The following is a 20,763-nucleotide window of genomic DNA, read 5'->3' on the forward strand; positions in this document are numbered from 1 at the left end:
TTTTTTTTTTTTTTTTTTGTTAGTTTCCATCTTTAAAAAACTATATTTGTTAAATGGGAGCTTTATTGTCGTTTTATTATTTTTATTGTAATTTTATGAAATGTATACACACACGTAAGGATATCAAGTAAAGATCATATTCCATAAATATATTTTGTAAATTTCCTACCGTAATAAATATGTTAAAACGTAATGTTTTATTAGTAATATGCATTGATAAGGACTTAGTTTGGACTTTGGACAGAATTATTTTGATTTTTTCGCAACCTCAGATTCCAGATTTTCAAATAATGTTTTATTTCAGCCAAATAAACCATACATCAATGGGAAGCTTTTTGTTCATTTTGTTATCATTACCAGTTATACTAATTGTATAAGTACCAAAGTACCAATCAGCTGTTTGTTGATCGTGCGTGCTCACGTGCATCATCATCATCATCGTGGATGAATGGCGCGCGCTGCTGTGGAGCTCCATCCGGAAGCAGCAGAGTTTGTTTCAATAAAGGTGTGTATATACTGTATGACTGTAAATACAGATCTAATGACACACTTACTGTCCGCTAGATGAACTATAACTGCTGTTTCACTCGTAGCAAACATCCACCCTCGATATCTCACTTTAAGCGTCATCAGGAGGAAGAGAGCAGGTAAGTGCATTACACAGATCTTAAACGAGCAGTTTATGAAACATTATGATTATTGTGACGTTAACTGAAGCTATAAACCAGACAGTAATAGACGAGTGAAGACGGGGAAACGATCATCAGGCGTTAACGGTCTGGTCCCGTTAGCCTTGATTCACATGGAAATATGATATTGTGTTACAGTTATGATTGTAAACAGCACAGACTGTAAATAAACGAGTTCCAAAGACTCCCACGTTTTCATGGTGGAAAATGGCTGCACATAAACAGCTGAAAGCGCCATGCACGTCTTTCTGAAAGGGTTTCTATCGTTGTTCTACACGCGATTGACAGCAGGACGAGGTTTATGGCGTGGAAGAGTGTGCTGTGACCTAGCGGTTCACTGTACAGCCGGGTGTTAGAGGAAGGTGTCAGAGTCGAGCCTCGTGTTCAGGCTTCAGCTGCAGCACGTGACTCTGGAGCACAAAACCAGCCTTAAGGGGACATCTTCTGAAATTGAGAGTTATAAATCATCTGAAAGCTGAATAAATCATCTTTCCATCGATGTATGGTTTGTAAGGAGGACAATATTTGTCTGAGATGCAAATATTTGAAAATATAGCAAAAAAAAAAAAAATCAAAATATTGAGAAAATCATCTTTAAAGTTGGATAAATGAAGTTCTTGGCAATGCTTATTACTAATCAAAAATTAAGTTTTGATATGTTTACAGTAGGAAATGTATCAAATATCTTCATGGAACATGGTCTTTACTTAATATCCTAATGATTTTTGGCATAAAAGAAAAAAGAAAAGAAAAATTCATTTTGACCCATGCAATATATTTTTAGCTATAGCTGCAAATATACCTGTGCTGCTTATAACTGCTTTTGTGCTCCAGGGTCAACATATATTTTTATTTCCATATAAAAATAAAATATCTTTTTGTTTTGAATGCATCATATCAACAAGATTGAGGATTATCAATATATTAAACAGATCATTTCTGAAGCCCATTTCTGCTACAGGGAAAAAACGTAAAATTTATGATATTAAAAAGTGCATTTTAAAAAACTATTATGACAAAATGTTTCACCTTTTATGTCATTTTTTAATGATGCATAAATTAAATGTTTTTGTCTAACTATTATCTCAGAATTTTAACTGTTTATTTCATAATTTAGAATTTATCTTATAACTAATTAGGCCTACATAGAATCTCAAAATGTCTTTGTTTTGTCATATCTATGACGACTTATATCGGAATTGTGATTTTTATCTAATTTTGACTTTGTATTATAATAATGGCTTAGCATCAAAATTTCAATATCTAATAATTATAATGTTATCTTTTAATTTTGTCGTCTCATACCTTTTATGTCATAATTACAAATTTTTTATCTTTTTTTATTATAATATAATAATAAATTATGACATAAAAAGTCAAAAGTGTTGGGCAAAACTCATAATCATGACTCATTTTAACTTTTTATCTAATAATTGTGACTTTTTATCTCAGAATTTCTAATTTTATGCCATAATTGTAACTTTTAATGCCGCAATTTTGACTAATAATATCATAATTATGACTTTTTTTCTCAGAATTTTGGCAACTTTTTGTGCTTATCTCAGAATTTAAACTTTTTCATTAATTATTATGGCTTTTGATGCCATGTTTGGTGAAAATGTGCTTCTAGGGAATCCAGTTTTTCCAGATTTCTTTCCAAACTAGGAGACATGTTTGCACTAAACCCAGAGCAGCATTGCTGTAACTGTGCTTCTCTCTGTGTGTCCTGCAGGCATCATGGCACACGGCTCTCCTGACGGCTGTTTGGAGTCAGAGCTGTCCTGTCCCATCTGTCTCCATCTCCTCCTCGACCCGGTCACTCTTCCCTGCGCGCACAGTTTCTGTCTGGTGTGTCTGGAGACACCAGAGAGGGACAAATCATCTGGACATGATCAAGTCCTCTGCTGCCCAGTTTGTGGACAGGAACATCTCAGCCCAGAGTCCCTTCCGAGAAACATCAAGCTGAAACAGATAGTTGAGACCTACAGAGCCAACAACATCAGCTGTGAACTTCAGCCACGTGCAGAAGACGAGATAATTAATGACCAGACATCTACAGAAGACACTGATGTGTGCAAATCAACAGATTCTGGGAAGAGCTCTCTGCTGGAGACGGAGACCAGTGAATCTAGTCTGAATCCTGTCATCTCTAGTCTTCAAGAAAAGCTGGTTGTAGTAGATGATCTGGTGAATAAGGAGAAGGCCATAGAGGCTGTGGTTAAAGCGACACACGCAGATCTGAGGAAAGATGTGAGCGGTGTATTGGAGGAGATGGCAGAGCTGGTGAAGACCTACAGCACGACTGCTCTGAAGCTTCTGGAGGCCGAGTTGAGACCCAGAGAAGATGCTGTTGGGAAAAGAGTGCGGATGCTGACCGACCTCCAGAAGCAACTGAGAGCCGCTGAACTTCAGGTCAACACGTTAAAGGACGAGACGGATGACGCATGTTGTATTGAGGTTTCCAGCGTGACTCTGGATCCTCTGCAGGACTCCTCCAGCGGTCAGGAGTTATCCAGCAGTTTGAAGGAAGTCTGTGAGAAGATCGAGAAACAAAATACCCAACTCCGTCTCGGACTGGGATCCTCTCAGCGGGCGCTACGCGTCGTTCTCAACCCATCCGAGGTCACCTTCGACCCTGATACCATCCATCCCAACCTGCTCTTATCCGAAGACCTCAAAACGGTGTCTTTCAGCGCAGCCAAACAGCCGTATCCGGCCGGATCTCAGAGGTTTTCCAGTTTCTTCCAGGCTTTGAGCTCCCAGAGCTTCGTCCGAGGAGAACATCTCTGGGACTTCCGGGCTGAAGGCTGTGCTTGGGTTGTGGCCGTGTGTTACGGAGATCTGCCCAGATCTGGTTCTGGCAGCGGTCTGGAGAGCAGCGCTGGATCCTGGTGCCTCATGTACTGTGAGAACCTTCTGAGGGCGTACGAGAGAGGAAAGGACACGCCGCTTAGACGCACACCGTCTCTGAAGAGGATGGAGATACGCCTCAGCTTCAGCACCGGCTCTTTAGTGTTTTACAGCGTCAGTGATGTGAGTGGAGATAAAACTCACCTGCACACCTTTAAAGTCAGCTTCACACAGCCAGTGTATCTGGCTGTGAGGATGATGTCTGGTCAACCCAAAGCACACATCACTGTTCACTAGTGACTGAAGAAACCCGCTTGATTCACCTTATACAACAAATGCTAAAATAACTTCTCAGACCTTATTCATCTGTTTTTATCCTGTTGTCATAATGTTATGATGCAATATGTCATTAATGTTCACTTACGCATTGAATGCATTAGATTGTCACATGCATACAGTTTGCAGTGCTTAATTTGATCATATACAGTGTCCCTCAGTTCAAGTGTTGAATGTTCAATGCATGTGATGTTGCACTTAACTTCAATAATACAAGACCACATTACATTTAAAACATTTCTAATTCTGTTTATGTGCTGTGATTTTCTTTTAACGTGTATTAAAACTTGTTTTGTCTAATTTAAATAAACAGTAGAATCTACCTTTTTTTCTAAATACAAAGTTTTTTTATTTTTATATTTGTCTTTTATTCTGAAGGGTTGCCTAGATGGCTGCCATAGACTTAGGAAGGGTGAAAAGGCTTTTATTTTGAAGTTTTGACCGCAAAGAGGTATCTTCGGTGTCGTTTTTATTTATATAAATTAAAATTTTTGTGTGGTTTATTATAATCGCGTATATATGTGTGTGTGTGTGTGTGTGTGTGTGTGTGTGTGTGTGTGTCTATTTTAGTACTTATAAAGCATACATGTGTATTCGTTTTATTAATAAGATTTAAATGGAAGTAATGTGACAACAAGCGCAAATCAAAGCAATATCATTACATAAAATATAAGTGCAAAATAAATTAATCTACAGTAGAGCATAAGCTATCAAAGTAGCAATTAAATGTACTCAAATGTTTAGTGGCGTCTTTGAGTCTTTTATTGTGGAAGGTTTCACGGATGGCGCCATCTTTGATGACGCGTTCACGTATGTTCACGACGCATCAGTTTGATTCCGCCTGTAAACAAGCAACCGACGGAGAAGTTATTATGCATCAACTACTAGCTTATGATCTCGTTAATACAGAAGCACGCCGGCTCTGATCTGAGATCATCAGCAGGTAAAGGTGAGCTGTGTTTTTAAGGTTTATCAGCTGATATATCCGCGCGGAGTGTGTGAATTATGTCACATGATACATCACAATACAGTAAACATACAGAAGATTCTAGTTCACTGACGCTTTGTGCTTGTGTTTGGATCAGTTTGTGTTGTTTTTCATCACAGTTTGGTCTGAGTGTGTTATGTAACGTGTATCTGTGTAAATACACACACATTCCTGGGGAGAAACTTTGTAACGTTTCATACATTCGAAACATTTCAGATCTGTTACAAAATGTAACATTTTGGGGATTTGAAAATGTTTGTGATGCCAGATTTAAGCAAGTCAGTAAATTGTCAAAGTGGGGTTGTTATTTTAATATTATTTACATAACTATTACAGCATTTATTAATATTTTAATTAGTGTCGATATATATATATATATATATATATATATATATATATATATATATATATATATATATATATATATATATTTATTTATTTATATACAATCCTTTTTTACTTTTTAGTAATTATTGTTATTAATTAATCTTTAAATATTTCAGTCTGCCTTTAATTTCTTTTTATTTCCGTTTTAGTAATTTTAATACTAAAACTTTTTTATTTCAGTAATGTGCCAAGGGAACATTTCTCATTTTTAGATGTTAGTTCTTTACATGTTCAACTCTTGTGTCTTTGTGTTACATCGACACAGCTATGAATCTAATATTCTGCTTTTTTATGGTGAACTCCTAGAAATCTGTGCTTGACGTACAGATAAGTTGCTTGTATATTATATATGTTTGTATGTCAGTATGAGTGTGAACTGAAGGAGTTCAGTGCTGTGTTTTGCAGAGGTTTAATCCAGAATGCTGGAGACTGTGACTGATGCAGGACGTTTGCTCCGTTATAACAACACCAGTGTGTTTCCCACCGTGGACAACAGCTCCGAGTTCAACCCTGACCATGAGACCAACATCACCAAACCACACAGATGCCTGCAGATCCTGTACGACGACATCGGACACTCCAGGTACGGCCGATGTGTGTGACCCTGGACCACAAAAAAACTGAATAAACAAGTTTTCCATTGATGTATGGTTTGTTATGATATGACAAAATTGGTTGTGATGCAACTTTTTGTAAATCTGGAATCTGAAGATGCAAAAAAAATCTAAATATTGAGATAATCACCTTTAAAGTTGTCCAAATGAAGTTGCATTGTTGACTTATTTTACAAATATAATACTGTGCTACTTAAGACTCCTTTTGTGCTCCAGGGTCACATATGTGTCCTTTCTGCTATTAATATGCTATGTGCATGTCTGATATATGGAGTAACTGTAAATTTCCAAGTAGTTTTTTTTTTTTTTTCAGTTTAACTAAGCGAAAGGACAAGGATTTGTGATCTGATGTAGTTTTGTTTTGCATTTCCGTGTGTAACTGACTGTGGTCTTCATCTGGGCTCTTTGCCATGTTTGAACGCCTGAATGCATGTCGTTTCTGAGCTCATATACTGAAGAATATTTCTCAGATATACAGATGATCTTTTGTGAGGATTTGAGATTTTAGAACGTGAGCTTTCAATTCTGCTTTTGTTTCTGTGCTTGTAGTGACTCTCTCAGATGGGACTGTCCTCTGTAATTTGATTAAAATCCCATCTGGCTCTCCAGGGAGCGCTGGGTTTTGTGTTCCTTCGAGGGGGTTTGTGTTGCTGAACGACTCGAAGCTCAGAATAGTTCTGCGTGTCTTTAAGAGGATGTCATGGGCTCTTTCATGACAACTTCCTCTCCTTGTCTTTTTAAATTCATAAATCAGCAAATTATGTCGAAAGAAAGAAAGAACAGTAGGTCTATTGTTTCGGGTTATCTGTTGTACCTCATAGAAAAACATTTTCAGACTTCATCAGAAATGAACAGTATTTCTTATGGACCTTTGACAAAATAATATTCTCATTATTACAGTCATTTTTTTATTTATTAAATTACCTTTCAAAAGTTTAGTGTCAGTGATGTGTTTAAAAAAAAAAAACATCCAAGGCTGCATTTATTTGAACATTAAAAACATTAGTATTGTGAAATATTGTTACAATTTCAAATAACAGTTTTTTTTATGTTTATTAAAGGTGTGTTCATTAAATAAAGCTTAAAATTTAACTTAATTGACTGCATGTGCCACATATTTATGCTAGTATAAAAAAATTAAACTTTTTATACATTCATATATTTTAGTTTTTATTAAGATAACTTGTTGAAGAGGGAAATTAGCCTCAAACCTAATTTCTTTTTTTTTTTATTATAATTATTATTTTTTGCATTTCTATTTACATTTTTCTTAGATATATTTTTTGCTTTTTTTATTTTATTTTAAGACTTCAGTGTAAACTTCTTGTTTTGGTTCCCAGGAGGTGTTTATGTGGATATATAGGTGCTTTCCATCACCGCACGAAAAGTTGAAATTCCAGTTTTAGATGTGTGTGTGTGTGTGTGTGTGTGGTCTAGTATTGTAGTAATAAACGGCTTGTTTGTGTGCTGTTTAATCTAAACCCGTTTAATGCATGTCTCTGTTTTGGTCTGATTCGTAACTCTTGGTCTCTGTTTGTCCGTCAGGGTTCGTTACTGGGACGTGATGTTGCTCGTCCCAAACGTGGCTTTCCTGGTTTTCCTGATGTGGAAGCTTCCCTCTGCTCGTGCTAAGATCCGTCTGACCTCCAGCCCTATATTCGTGGCGTTTTACATCCTGGTAAGCAGCAGAGCGTCCGGCGTGAGCTGCAGGTGTGTGATTGTAATGACTGTGTCTCTCTCAGGTGTTCGTGGTGGCGGCTGTAGGAATCACTCGTGCCATCGTCTCCATGACCGTCAGCACATCCAGCGCCGCCACACTCATAGACAAGGTGAAAACACACACATCACATCACACTGACTGCTCTGAAATCAGATGTTTGCTGATGCTATGATGAACGCAGAGCTGTGATTATGTGGTGAATTCCTCAGTGATTTCTGTGTGTTCACAGGTGCTTTGGGAAATCACGAGGTTCTTCTTATTGGCTATTGAGCTCAGCGTCGTGATACTCGGACTGGCTTTTGGTGCGTTCCTGCACTGCGTTTGTTTCGGATCTCAAATATGATTAGGTTTTAGTAAAAAACATGTTTCAAATGGATTGAAAGTGTATTATTATAAAGTATTATTAATCTATCACAGTATTAACTATTTTTGATTTAATTTGCTTTTATCTGTATATTTTTGTTATCATTTTAACTCTAAGTTTCACTAATGAAAATCAATTATTTTATATTTTTTCTTTATAGATGCCAAGCCACCACTCAACATTTTTATTTATTTATTATTTTTACGTTTTTTTTTTATTTATTTATTTTTTTATCTTATATTTTATATTTTAATTTTATTCAACCTATATGATTTGTAATTCTTTTTAAGTACTTTTATAGTTTAGGAATAGTGATAATTAGTCCCTAAAATAATATTATTATTATTATTATTTTGCAGTTATTTATTTATTTTATTTGTATTATTATTTTGTCACTAGCAACACTAGTGATAGTGTTTTCCATGTTTTCTAAATGTACCTGTTCATTGTAACCCATGAAAACGAAGCCTGTTTTATTTGAGCCTGTGCTGCACTTCCTGTTAAAGTGAGGTGTTTGCTGCTTGTGTTTGCTCAGGTCATCTGGAGAGCAAGTCCAGCATCAAGCGTGTGTTGGCCATCACTGCGGTCCTGGCTCTGGCCTACTCCATCACACAGGTGTGTTACACAACAGCCGTTCACTACACATCTACATACATCTATCACCGCAGAAATGGCTTAATATATGTCTTTGAGCTCTGATTAATTCAAGCAACTATAAAAACATGTGATACATTGACTTCTAGTGAGTTATTGTCTCTTGCTCTCGCAGGGGACTCTAGAGATTAGTTTCCCGGACAAACATCTCTCCGCTAAAGACTTCAACATCTACGGTCACGGCGGGAGACACTTCTGGTTGGCCAGCTCCTGTTTCTTCTTCCTGGTATCTATTCAAACACTTCTCCTTTCTTACGAAACCATATTGCATTTATATATTGAATTATTACTGTTTAATTCAGCGTTATAATCTGCTTTAGGTGTATTCCCTGATAGTCATCCTACCTAAAACTCCAGTCAGGGAGCGGATCTCTTTGCCATGTGAGTACACGCAGGGTTTCAGTGTTTGTGCCGGAGGAATCGCTCAGAGGATGATGATGTGAATGTGTTTCTGGTTCTCGTGCCGCAGCCAAGAGGGGTTTTTACGTGTACGCTGGCATCCTGTCGCTGCTCAATCTGGTTCAGGGTTTGGGAAGCGCTCTGCTTTGTGCTGACATCATCGAAGGCCTGTGGTGAGGATTCATCTCTGTCTGTCAAACACACCCCACTGGGGAATAAAACCATGCTAAAATGCATTTATTTGGTGCTGAGTAGTGCTGTCAAACGATTAATCGCGATTAATTGCATCCAAAATAAAAGTTTCTGTTTACATAATATAGTATGTACATAATATAATACTTGTATTTATGTATTTATATATATGTACATAATAAATAAACACCATACACACACACACATATAGATATTATGTAAACAAAAACTTTTATTTTGCATGTGATTAATCATTTGACAGCACTAGTGTATACTACAAAAATACTTGCATATATAAGTTATTAATAAAAAAATACCTTGCAATTTTACTTTTAGTATACTAAACTGGTACAAATAATAATATAGGCATAATATTAAGAAATGTGCATTGAGCATTAAAGAAATACTCCAAATTAAGTTGAATTATAATTTTATATCAGTACATTTTAATTGATATATTAATGGATTTTAGCATGGAGACATGTACTTATGATAAATTATGGCATAGGTTTATTTTGTTTGTTTTATTAGAGTATTTGGTTGGAGAAGTTAACAGATAATGCAATTTATAAAAGTTTTCAAAAATATTTTAAATGAACATTTAGCATTTAAAAAACAAGGTTTGTATAAATCTCCTCTGCTGTCTTATATCTGTTAAAGCAAGTATTTGGCAATACATCATGCTCTTCTCACTAAAAGATGCATATAGACAAAGCCCAAAAATAAAACATTTGCATTCTCTAATTCATCTAATATAGGTGTTTTTAATATATTATTATAATATGCATTGTCTTATTTGCGTAATATGTGAGTGAAAAGTGGTTTGTCTCAATGCTACAATAATATTAGAAATAGTTAAACATTTTATCATGAATTCTCTCTCTTTAAATGGATGGCAGATTATCAGAGCTGAGTTTTCTGTGTGTGTGTGTGTGTTTGCAGCTGTGTGGATGTGACCACGTTCCTCTACTTCTCCGTCTTTGCTCCTCTGATCTATGTGACGTTCCTCAAAGGGTTCTTCGGGTGAGTAGATCCGCCTGTGATTCAGTCACACCTCGAGTCTCAGGAGGAACTGTAGTCACACAGCACATGAATAGTGGCTTTCAACTTCCACAAAGTTTCATATTCTGCACCTTCATGGGATCTATTTTTAATTCAGGCTCATGCATTACCTCACGGGGAAGTTTTGAGTCGTGAGTGTTTCTCTATCCCATGTCGAACTCTTTATTTCAGAAGAGCAATAGAAATGATGCTGCTTAAAAACTGCACTAAACACCACTTAAAGACATTACTGCTCTTAGCAAAAGTGGCCAACCATTATTATTATTATTATTATTATTATTATACAAGCTTTAACTCGTTCTGTGGAAGCCCTTTCTGTTTGGATAGTTTTAAATAGAGTTTTTATGACTGCTTTAGATGGGAATATATTGTAGAAGATTTGTTTCTGCGATGTTTCATTGCTCCAGTCTTCAGTGCTGCATTTCCACCACGCAAGAAAAAAAAACATGCTTTGGTAAATGATTCTTATGCATCAGAAGATGCAATTATAAGATAAAAAGTAGCAATTTTGACTAAAATGCCAGTATTGAGGTAAAAATTCTAAGAAGGGAAAATTGACATGAAAAGTCAATTTTGTCATAATTATGACTTGAATCTAGATGTGCGTTTGACTTGACTTGTTTTGACTTTGTCTCATAATTGTCTCATAATTGTCCTATTTATCTTATATCTCATCATTTTGGAATTGCAATGCGGGAAAGCTATTTCTGCCATCATAATTATGACACAAGTCCTGATTATGACAAAAAATAGATAACTTATGAGATACCAAGTTATAATTATGAGAGATTAAGTCAGTTGTGAGTCATGGTCATGACCTAAAAGTATTTTTTATCATTTTATTTATGTCATAACTATGAGTTTTCCTAATCATTTTAACTCTTAATTTAAAATGCATACAATTTTATTTGAATGTGGCGGAAAAGGGCTTTCATAAGAGTCACATGATCCTTCAGAAATCATTCTAATATGAAGCATTTCTGATTATTATCAGTGTTGAGAACAGCTGTGCTGGCCAATTATTATTATTTTTTTTTTTGGTGTGTGGAAACCGCGATGTATTTTATTTTTTCATGACTCGCAGATGAACAGAAAGCTTAAAAACAGTGTTTATTTGCAATGCATTTAGTGTTTTCGAATGAATTTTGCATGTTTAAAAATGTATTGAATGTTCCTCCTGATCTGTATGATAAGAAGAACATCAGTTGCATCCGATCTGAACTGTATCTATTGTAATGTACTGTTCATGCACAAGCCGCCGGTCGTGTTTCATGCTTCCCCCTCGTCTCTCTTCAGGTCCGAGCCCAAGATCCTCTTCTCCTACAAGTCCCAAATCGATGAGCCGGAGGACTCGGACGTGCACCTCCCCAACACCTCGTCCTCGGGCCGGGGTCGGAAGGATCTGGAGCACAGCTCGTTCTCCAGCACACAGATCGATGGCTCCGGAGCGTATCTGGACGACGTGGTGTCAGGACCCTACAGCGGAGCACACAGCATCAACAGCATCGACTCGGACCGCTGGAGGGCCCTCAACGCCTGACCTCTGATCACTAACACTTGTTATTGAAGACTTGTATTCTATGAATTCATCATTCCTTGTGTAACACCAGTGCTCTTTTATTTTACATCTGTGTGCTCGGATCTGTGCTGAAGCCAACTGTAGTAGTGCATAATGTCTTGATCACCATTATTGATACATTGTATTGTATTGATATTATGTTTTCTGGGTTGTTTCGCACTGATTTGGCTCATTTGCTTGCTAATTTGAAGTCTTAAGGACCCTGTTATCTGTCTTGGCTCTGTTCATACGCTTAATGTGGGCTGAGCGTTCATCTAGAAATTTGTAAAAACATTTATTTCTCCATGCTATATCATAGTTTTGAACATGTTTGCTTTGGATTTTTATTTATTTTAGTTATCTGGTGGGTTTTGTTTCAGCCTGGCATCATTAGACTTGGGTTTAGTTCCTAAAATCTTCAATTAAATCTGGCCTGAGTATTATGCTTATTTCTCTCTTTTTTTTTTTCTTTAAATTTGATTTGAATATGGAGAGAAGATGTTTTATGATTAAACTGTATGTATTTAGAAATGTGTGTGGATGCTCTGGTTTTGTTTTGTTTTTTATTTGCAGTGTGTACTTAATGCTCATTTCATTTTTTAAATATATCTTTATATATATATTGCAGCCTGTTATTAGAAGCATATCTCAAAGATATTTAGTTTAGTTTTTTCTTCACTGAAATAGTTTGATAAAGATCAGGGTATTTATTCTGTTTAGTCTGTTTAGTTTTAAATCAGAAAATAAGAAACCATTTTAGTCAGATGAACACTGCACCTAGGTCCAGCAAAGAGGCTTGATTTTGAGCCACACGAACCTTTACTATGTATGTCTATGACACGAACAACCGATGACTTTTATTTTGGAACATGCTTCAAGTGACGTGGTTTTCACCCGTATGGTTTTCACAGACAGGAACTCTCGACGTCAACGGATGTGGATAATTTACTTCTATTCACTAAAATAAGATTCAGTTTATTTGAACATTCTAGATCAATTGTTTTCTTTTTGTGACTTGTGACTTGTGCTTTCATTTATTTTTTATATTAAAAAAAATGTTTCACACACTCATCACGTGATGTGTCATGTGACGCTATCACGTTCTCGAGCTTTTTTATTATTATTATTTTTCGCATTATTGTCACCGTTTCACTGCTGTGTAAAGGACATACATATCACAAAAATGTACTGCAAGAAATAAAAAAAGAAAATCTGAATAGATAAAATACCTTTTTTTCACGAAAAAAAAAAAAAAACAATAAGAGAAATATAAAAGGCAAAATAAATGAAATATTGGTATTACTATTTGCCGAACACTTCAATCAAATATAGAAATAAAAAACTGATAGTAAAAAACAATAGTCAACAACAAAAATGCAATTGGGGATTTTGTTTCTATAATGACTGTTGATTAAAATAAGAGGGATTGATGATTTTCAGTATTTTTATACCACTATTATTATTTATATGATTACTACTATTATAGTATTTACTGATATTTTAAATTAGCTTTTTTTTTTTCTTTTTTTTTTATACTGGCTTTAGTATGTGTTTTTTTATATTTATTTATAAAACATTATTATTTCAGTTTTAGTTATTTTAATACTTCAACGTAAATGAAAGTTTAGGTCTTTAATTATATTTTATTTTATTTCAGTTACCAAAAAATATTTTTATTACTTCTATTTGAAAAGACTGCATAAGAAGTTATTTTGTTTCATGGTTACCTTAAACATGTGAAGGAATGAATTAAATCTTCAGCAATAAGAGAAAAAGAAAACGCAAAATAAATTAAATTAGTATTATTACTATTTGCCGACCACTGCATTCAAAATAATTTAATAAAAAAATTACCATGAAATAGAACCTTAAATAGTAGCAAAATGAGCATTTGTCAATTTCTATTATAATAGCTCATTTTTATTTTTTTTTATTTTATTTCGATATAAGAATAAAAGCAAGCAAACTATTTAAAAAAAAATTTCTCCCGCGATCTCCATGTGACGTCAGTATACTGCGTAGAACTACATTTCCCTTCGTTTATTTCGAGTGTCACGTGACGCGCGTTAAGCCGATGTTTGATGATTTTATGCGCACGTAGCGGGACACAGTGACCCTGAAGTCACTCGGGGTGATTATATTTCTCTTGTCGGGCTGTTTGTGGTTATTTCGGGGCTGATGGGGGCCGCGGACAGCAAGAGTAAATCAGTGTCGTACGGACTGGACGAACAGGACAATGTCACGGTCATTCACGGAGTTAAGGTGACATACAACAACATCTGCACTGCAAACACAGAACAAACATCATGTCCTGCGTAATACTACTGTACCTTTATCAGATTTGAATCACATATTCTGTTGTAACTACGCTTTTATGAACAGAAGTCTCAAGTTGTAACTGTCCCTCTTTTGAACTTCAGTGGCTCTGAGAAAGTGAAAGTATCAGTTATCTGATAATTTTCACTGTTTTCATTGATTCATATGTTATTTTAATGATAAAAATGTGCTAATCTTAGAGCATTGTTATCATGTTTATCCTGGGATTTCTTGTTTGGTGGGATCTAATGTGCTGTTAATATTAAACTTGTACAATTATTCTATCTGCTCTCATTCAAGGTCAATGACACAAACAGAGCAATCTGATCCAAGAACAGTGAGAGAAATATATCATGTATTTTAAGAGCTGTACTCTTTATTTGGTTGTATTAATTTTTATTTAATATATATATATTTTTTGGTGATTTGTCTGAATGTATATGCCCAGATTTGTCCCTGAAAAAGGCAATCCTAACTAATCCTAATAGGTAAAAAATTGATAGCCTGAATGCACTGTCAGTCGCTTTGGATAAAAGTGTCTGCTAAATGCATAAATTTAATTTAATAAAATTTTAATTTAACTCATGTGATGTTGTTTTAATGCGAGTGTGTCTGTGCTCTCAGTTGTCTGGTGATGTTCTTCAGCGGATGCGGGAGTCTGGACCATCATCGTCATCATCATCATCGCCCAGAGCAGAGAGTGCCAAACCTGATCCAGGTGCGACCGCTTCTGCTCCTCTCCTCTCCTCTCTTCATCAGCACTGGTTTATACATCTCATATTTGACTGTTATGCTGATATTTCAGGTTCCTCCAGATCATCATCAGAGACACAGGAGGAGCTCAGAAGACGGTCAGTGTGTTATAGAGTTTAATCAGTATTTCTGAAGACATTAGTAACTACTGCAACACTGTCAATTTTTTAATTTATTACTTTTTGTAATTCTGATATGTGTTTTTGTCTTTTTTTTTAATAGTTTTAATGAATGATAATAACCTGGGAAAAAGCATGGTTTATTGTTACCATGATGCATAAATATTTGGCAATTTAAATAACATAAAATATAATATTTATTTATTGAGATTGTTATGCATTCTAATGATAAACAAAGACACATTCAGTACAATCAAGGCTAGTTAGCTTGTTCTGTTATAGTGGAGAAGGCGCGCTCAACTCCCAAATTGTTTAATAGGTGCGAGTAATAAAGTTAACCAGAGATAAAAGAGGAAAAACTGCACTCTCAAGATAAGATAAGACATGGTACGAATAAATTGATAAAAAGTTAGCTTATTCAACATGACCAGTTCTGTAGTGGTGTTTAATGGTCGTGTTTGTGTGTGTGTGTGTGTGTGTAGGTTCGAGCGTGAGCAGGCTCTGGTTCAGGAAGAGTTGGCCCGGATCAGTCGTAGAGAGAGAGAGATGATAGGAGACGACACGGCAGCAAAGACACGGCAGGGACTAGACAACACACACAACCTGGTGAGACGTGCACACACACACACACACACACGTTTGTTTTTGTGTAAAGTGTGTTCATGCCATAGGTGTAATGGTTTTTATACTGTAGAAACTGTATATTCTATCTCCCTTCACCAACCCTACACCTAACCCTAACCCTCACAGGAAACTTTGTGCATTTTTACTTTCTCAAAAAAACTCATTCTGTATGATTTATAAGCGTTTTGAAAAATGGGGACATGGGTTATGTCCTCATAAGTCACCCTCTCCTTGTAATACCTGTGTCATACCCATGTCATTATACACACACACACACACACACACACTTTCTCTCGCTTCTCTTCTTCTTTCCTTATCCTGACACTGTCTGTCCTTCTCTAACATACAGTGTGCAATAACATGCCTTTACTTTGACAACATGATTCCTCATTTTACTAAAGAATATATTAATAATGAGGAACTTTCAAGCAATAACTCACAGATGAAAACTTAATTGTTGATTATTAATAGGCACTGCTAAGTACTTCATTTGAAAACTTTAAGGCAATTTTCTCTATATATCTGGATTTTTTTGCACCCTCAGATTCCAGATTTTCAAATATTGTCCTCCTAACAAACCACACATCACTGGAAAACTGATTTCTGAAGTGTTAATGAGTGTTTTGCAGCACTAGATGGCAGCAGGAGAGTTTGATTTAATGTCGATCTTTGAGGTGATGCTCCTCATTTTATTACAGAGAGTCATTTATAATAACCAGATTCATTGTTAATTATAATTACGCTGTTTTGCGTGTAAAGCTTTTAGTGCTCATGATTGCAATCTTTTATTCTGCAGTCTCTCTCTCTGTTCATTCTTCCTTCAGCTGATGTGTTTCTGATTACGATCAACATGTACATCCCGGCTCATTTAGACACACAGATGTGTGTTAATACCCAGCTCATTAATTACTAGAAACACTAAACGAGTGTAAAAGAACAGTGTGATTCCCTACAGAAACAGAGACATTGATTTAGGGACAAAAATGTCAAATTTAAATATGAAGTGCAACTTTCTTTCTTTGATGTAATTATAATTGAGATGTAATGTTTCCTCATCATTTCTGTCATTTCTCAGCCGGATGAGTTGAGTCTTCGGGTAAGAAACAGAAGCGTTTTGCTGTGTTTTAGTTTTCTTGTTACATTGCTTCTTTAGTGCTGTGTGTGAATAAGACCCAAACACAGCCAGTCTCTTCATCAGAGCCTTTAAAGTCAACATGAAACTGTGTTCACAAGAGTATGACAATATTTATCAAGAAAATGTCATTGGGACTTGATTTTATATGTGATTGGATGGTAAAAAAGTGTCTATGATGACTGATTAAAACGGATTACAATAAGAGAGATTGATGCTATTTTAATATTTTTAAACTATTATAGTTTCACTAATATTTTGAATTGGTTTTAATAGTCTTGTCATATGCTTACCGTATTTTCCGGACTGTAAGTCACACTTTTTTTCATAGTTTGGCTGGTCCTGCGACTTATAGTCAGGTGCGACTTATTTATCAAAATTAATTTGATATGAACCAAGAGAAACGAACTAAAAATGAATCAAGAGAAAACATTACCTTCTCCAGCCACTAGATGGCGCTCTATGCTACTCAGTTCTCCTGTAGTCTACACTGAACACATAGAGCGCCCTCTCGCGGCTGTAGATGGTAATGTTTTCTATTGGTTCTAAATAAATGCGACTTATAGTCCAGTGTGACTTATATATGTATTTTTCCTCATCATGACGTATTTTTGGACTGATGCGACTTATAGTCCAAAAAATACGGTAAATTATTTTATATATTGCTTTATGGCTTAAATTTTATTTAAATTACTAAACATTTCCAAGAACATTTTTAATAGTTTATGTTAACAGTAACAACATTGTCAAATCTGATTGCATGTTACATTTTGATGAAGAGAATAAAAAACAATTTTTCATGTTAACTTTAAAGCTGCTAGCCATATAATCACACATCATGTGAATGAATGACATCTTCATTTATCATTGTGTGTGTGTGTATCTTCCAAATGTTTATCATATTTGTGTTCTTGATGTATTATCACTGATTGAGTGTGTATCATCTGATACATGCATCTGAAGTGTCTTTCCATCCCGTCCCATCATGCTTTGTGTTCTGTGTTACTGTACTTCATGTTAAGTCTGTCATCATCACAGAAAGCTCATGATTCTCCCTGGCTAATCTCAGCATTATTCAGTGAGTTTGTGATGACGTGACAGTGTTTCTGTGCTCTTTCTGTTGTGGATGGCTGTTTAAACAGACAGTTTCCATCGGAGGACATCAGATCATCGTGTGCTGCTCCTCGACATCGAGCACGTTTGAAAGCCATCAAGAGTTTTGTTGAACTGAACATGTGATGTTGAGCAGGTTATTCTGTGTCTCTATCAGGCTCGACAGCTGAAGAAGAAAGAAGATGAGCTGAAACATCTGGAACAGTTTTACAAGGAGCAGCTACAACTGATGGAGAAGAAGGTGTGTGATGCACAAACACAAACACACTTTTAGATCTGAAGCATGAATTTGACCCATTTATGAACCTTTTTTCAATGCTAGAAATAAAGTGTGTCAGTTTTAACAGGTTTTATTATAGTTCTGGTTTGTTTTTTCTGATGTCATATTAAATATAGTTGGTGTGTCTGCATTTATAAATGCACATGTTTGCATAAATGTGATAACACTGAGGTTTTGATGATTATGCGGATTTATCTAAACCAGGGCTCTCTCGTGTCACGTATCAACATCCTTTATGCTTCTTCTGATGAGCGATACACCACTTAAATGTGTGTGTGTGTGACCAATACAGAGAGATGAGCTGTGGGTGCAATCCAAATGTGTGATTTTATGCTTTTAAACTTGTTTTAGATCATTTATTAACCGTGCGAGAGAGTTTCAGCTTGTGTTTATTTGATGTGCACAAACCATTTCATCACTGCAACAGAAAAAAAAAAAGAAATGCATTTTTTGAGAACTGAACTGAAAAACTAACCCATGGATTATAAAAACATAGAAACTGATAATATATTTAATTTGCATCAAAAGAAATGTGAAAATATGATCTTATAAGCCGTAAGTAGTAGGTCCATTGCTATAAAAACTCACATTTATTCAGAGCTGTAAAAATTAATTGATTAAAAGCATCAGATGGCCAAAAAGCGTATTGATCAGAAATGTTTTTGGATGTCCAGAAATCAGTCTGGTGCTGTTTATTTATTTATTATTTATATATATTTTACCTTGGGTTGTCAACGCCACAATAAAGTTGTGTAAAGTTTAGAAATAAAATGATTTCTTGTGAATACAAACCTACACTAACAGAAGTTGGTGCATAACATTCATAAGCTGTTTTTCTGATTAACATCAAGATTTAAAGGTGAATATGACTGTGCAAAGGAAAGTGTATAAGTCAAGTGCTTTAAAGGGAAACTGGAAGTTTTGTACTATTTTTAATCTCCATTTTTGTCTTCACAAGTTTATTTTCAACTTAAATGAGCTGTGTTGTGACAAAGTATAAATATTATGTGATTCTTTAGGTAATTTGGGCATAAAAATGTAAATCAGCAAAATGTGTTAAGTGCATTATACTGTGTGTCACACAAACATGACATCAGCTTCTCAAATATATTTCATATTAGTTAATTATAGCTGCATGGAGCTGATGCTGTAGATGGATCATCATTCATGCGGTTTGTGCAGAATAATGTCTCGATCAGAGACTAAACAGACTTAGATACTGTGTGTGTGTGTGTGTGTGTGTGTCTCTTAACAATAATTACACACACATACACACACTGCACTGTAGTGCTTTCATCATTTAAGACGCTTAATATATTCTCTTCATCTCATTCCATAAAACACAAAACATAGTCATATTTCACCTCACAGTTAAATAAATGGACAAAATGTGTATTTATTATATTATATTATATTATATTATATTATATTATATTATATTATATTATATTATGAAAGCCTGCTTTTATGAATATTAAGACCATTAAGTTTATTTGCATTATGACATATTTTTATGAAATTTAAAGACCTCCAAACATTCATGAAAACACACCTGGTCATATTTCACCTCCAATTAAATAAACCAAAAGATTAAAAAAAAATATTATGTTATATTATATTATTAATAAGACTATTTTTATACAATAAGGTAAGAGTTTCTGTATTATGACATCATAATCATAACCAAGAAAACATAATCACAACCAAGTTTCAAGAAAACCTGTCTGAAAACAGTCATTATTTGTGCAATTTCATTAGGTGATGCTGGTGTACAATAATTTTAAACACACACACACACACACACACACACACTACACACTCCTTCATCCCCGAATCTTTCCTCTTTCTCTGTCTCCTGCTCTGTTGAGGTGAGACCTTTAATCGGCTCTTGTCTGTCATGTGTGTGTTATACTGCTGCAGACTGTGTGTGATGCTTTAAATGACATTTTTAAGATTCAGCCTACACACACTAATCTGAAACGCTTTGGTTAAGCTCTGAGAGAGAAATCCTGAGCGTGACACAAAGGCATCTCACACTCACACACACACACACACACACACACACACACACACACACACACACACACACACAGAGAGGAACAAAGATCCTGATCCCACTGGCTTTCTCTTCTGCATGTCTATCTTCACTCTTCACACTGTAATGTAATATTCATGTCCTTCATCTTAAAAAGGGTTTGTGCTTTTCACTCTGTCAAGCTTTTGCAAGAATAAATCAGACTCATCTGCTCATGTTATCAGATGAAGCTCTGGACCGATCCGACTGATATCTGCTCCAGTCTCAAACATACAGCTGTAACTTCCTTCATTCTTCTTCATTATTCTTCATACAGTCAGAATACACAAATCTACATCACATTACATGTGCCCTTTACTTATTTTCTGGTATTTTCCTTTAATACTGCATGTAACAAACAAAGTAATAGACACTGTAAAAACTTTTTTTTTTTTTTCAAAGTTGTAAATATAAAAGATTATCAGTACGTTTTACAAGAAGATACTTTTTCAGTCTTTCTGTTTGTAGATTTCATGTTTAGTTGAATGTGTTCCTTACTGTTTCTTTGAAGCTAATTAGGACATTCGATAGCAATTTCT

At 35.2% G+C, this 20,763-nt stretch overlaps 3 protein-coding genes across 7 annotated transcripts in view; all 3 read left to right on the plus strand.

The window, feature by feature from the left end:
* The first annotated feature begins 144 nt into the window (after positions 1 to 144).
* Positions 145 to 4,193, plus strand: trim107 (tripartite motif containing 107). 2 transcript variants are annotated; one of them, XM_026255975.1, is made up of 3 exons: positions 145 to 505; positions 594 to 647; positions 2,422 to 4,193. In XM_026255975.1, exons 1-3 carry the CDS (start codon positions 445 to 447, stop codon positions 3,834 to 3,836), a joined length of 1,530 nt encoding a protein of 509 aa, XP_026111760.1. In that variant the 5' UTR covers positions 145 to 444; the 3' UTR covers positions 3,837 to 4,193. The 2 variants fall into 2 exon arrangements, with proteins under 2 accessions (XP_026111760.1, XP_026111762.1); XM_026255977.1 differs by lacking the exon at positions 594 to 647 and having other exon boundaries at positions 146 to 505.
* A 470-nt stretch (positions 4,194 to 4,663) lies between these two features.
* tpra1 (transmembrane protein, adipocyte asscociated 1) lies at positions 4,664 to 15,925 on the plus strand. Of its 4 annotated transcripts, XM_026255983.1 has the most exons (12): positions 4,664 to 4,824; positions 5,656 to 5,833; positions 7,410 to 7,542; positions 7,607 to 7,693; positions 7,814 to 7,886; positions 8,484 to 8,563; positions 8,718 to 8,828; positions 8,923 to 8,983; positions 9,072 to 9,174; positions 10,136 to 10,216; positions 11,552 to 11,795; positions 15,891 to 15,925. In XM_026255983.1, the coding sequence occupies exons 2-11, from the start codon at positions 5,670 to 5,672 to the stop codon at positions 11,793 to 11,795; spliced, it is 1,137 nt and encodes a 378-aa protein (XP_026111768.1). In that variant the 5' UTR covers positions 4,664 to 4,824; positions 5,656 to 5,669; the 3' UTR covers positions 15,891 to 15,925. The 4 variants fall into 4 exon arrangements, with proteins under 4 accessions (XP_026111768.1, XP_026111767.1, XP_026111784.1 ...); XM_026255982.1 differs by lacking the exon at positions 15,891 to 15,925 and having other exon boundaries at positions 4,665 to 4,824; positions 11,552 to 12,262; XM_026255999.1 differs by lacking the exon at positions 15,891 to 15,925 and having other exon boundaries at positions 4,665 to 4,818; positions 5,641 to 5,833; positions 11,552 to 12,262.
* chchd6b (coiled-coil-helix-coiled-coil-helix domain containing 6b) overlaps positions 13,864 to 20,763 on the plus strand; it is a 17,322-nt gene continuing 10,422 nt past the window's right edge. The window contains exons 1-5 of the mRNA XM_026256004.1: positions 13,864 to 14,075; positions 14,754 to 14,847; positions 14,935 to 14,980; positions 15,484 to 15,607; positions 18,028 to 18,111. Of these exons, the coding sequence (XP_026111789.1) occupies positions 13,992 to 14,075; positions 14,754 to 14,847; positions 14,935 to 14,980; positions 15,484 to 15,607; positions 18,028 to 18,111 (432 nt within the window). The 5' untranslated portion in view covers positions 13,864 to 13,991. The remainder of the gene's footprint in view (positions 14,076 to 14,753; positions 14,848 to 14,934; positions 14,981 to 15,483; positions 15,608 to 18,027; positions 18,112 to 20,763) is intronic.

Source organism: Carassius auratus, chromosome 6 (genome assembly GCF_003368295.1).
Source record: "Carassius auratus strain Wakin chromosome 6, ASM336829v1, whole genome shotgun sequence".
NCBI classification, from domain to species: Eukaryota; Metazoa; Chordata; class Actinopteri; order Cypriniformes; family Cyprinidae; genus Carassius; species Carassius auratus.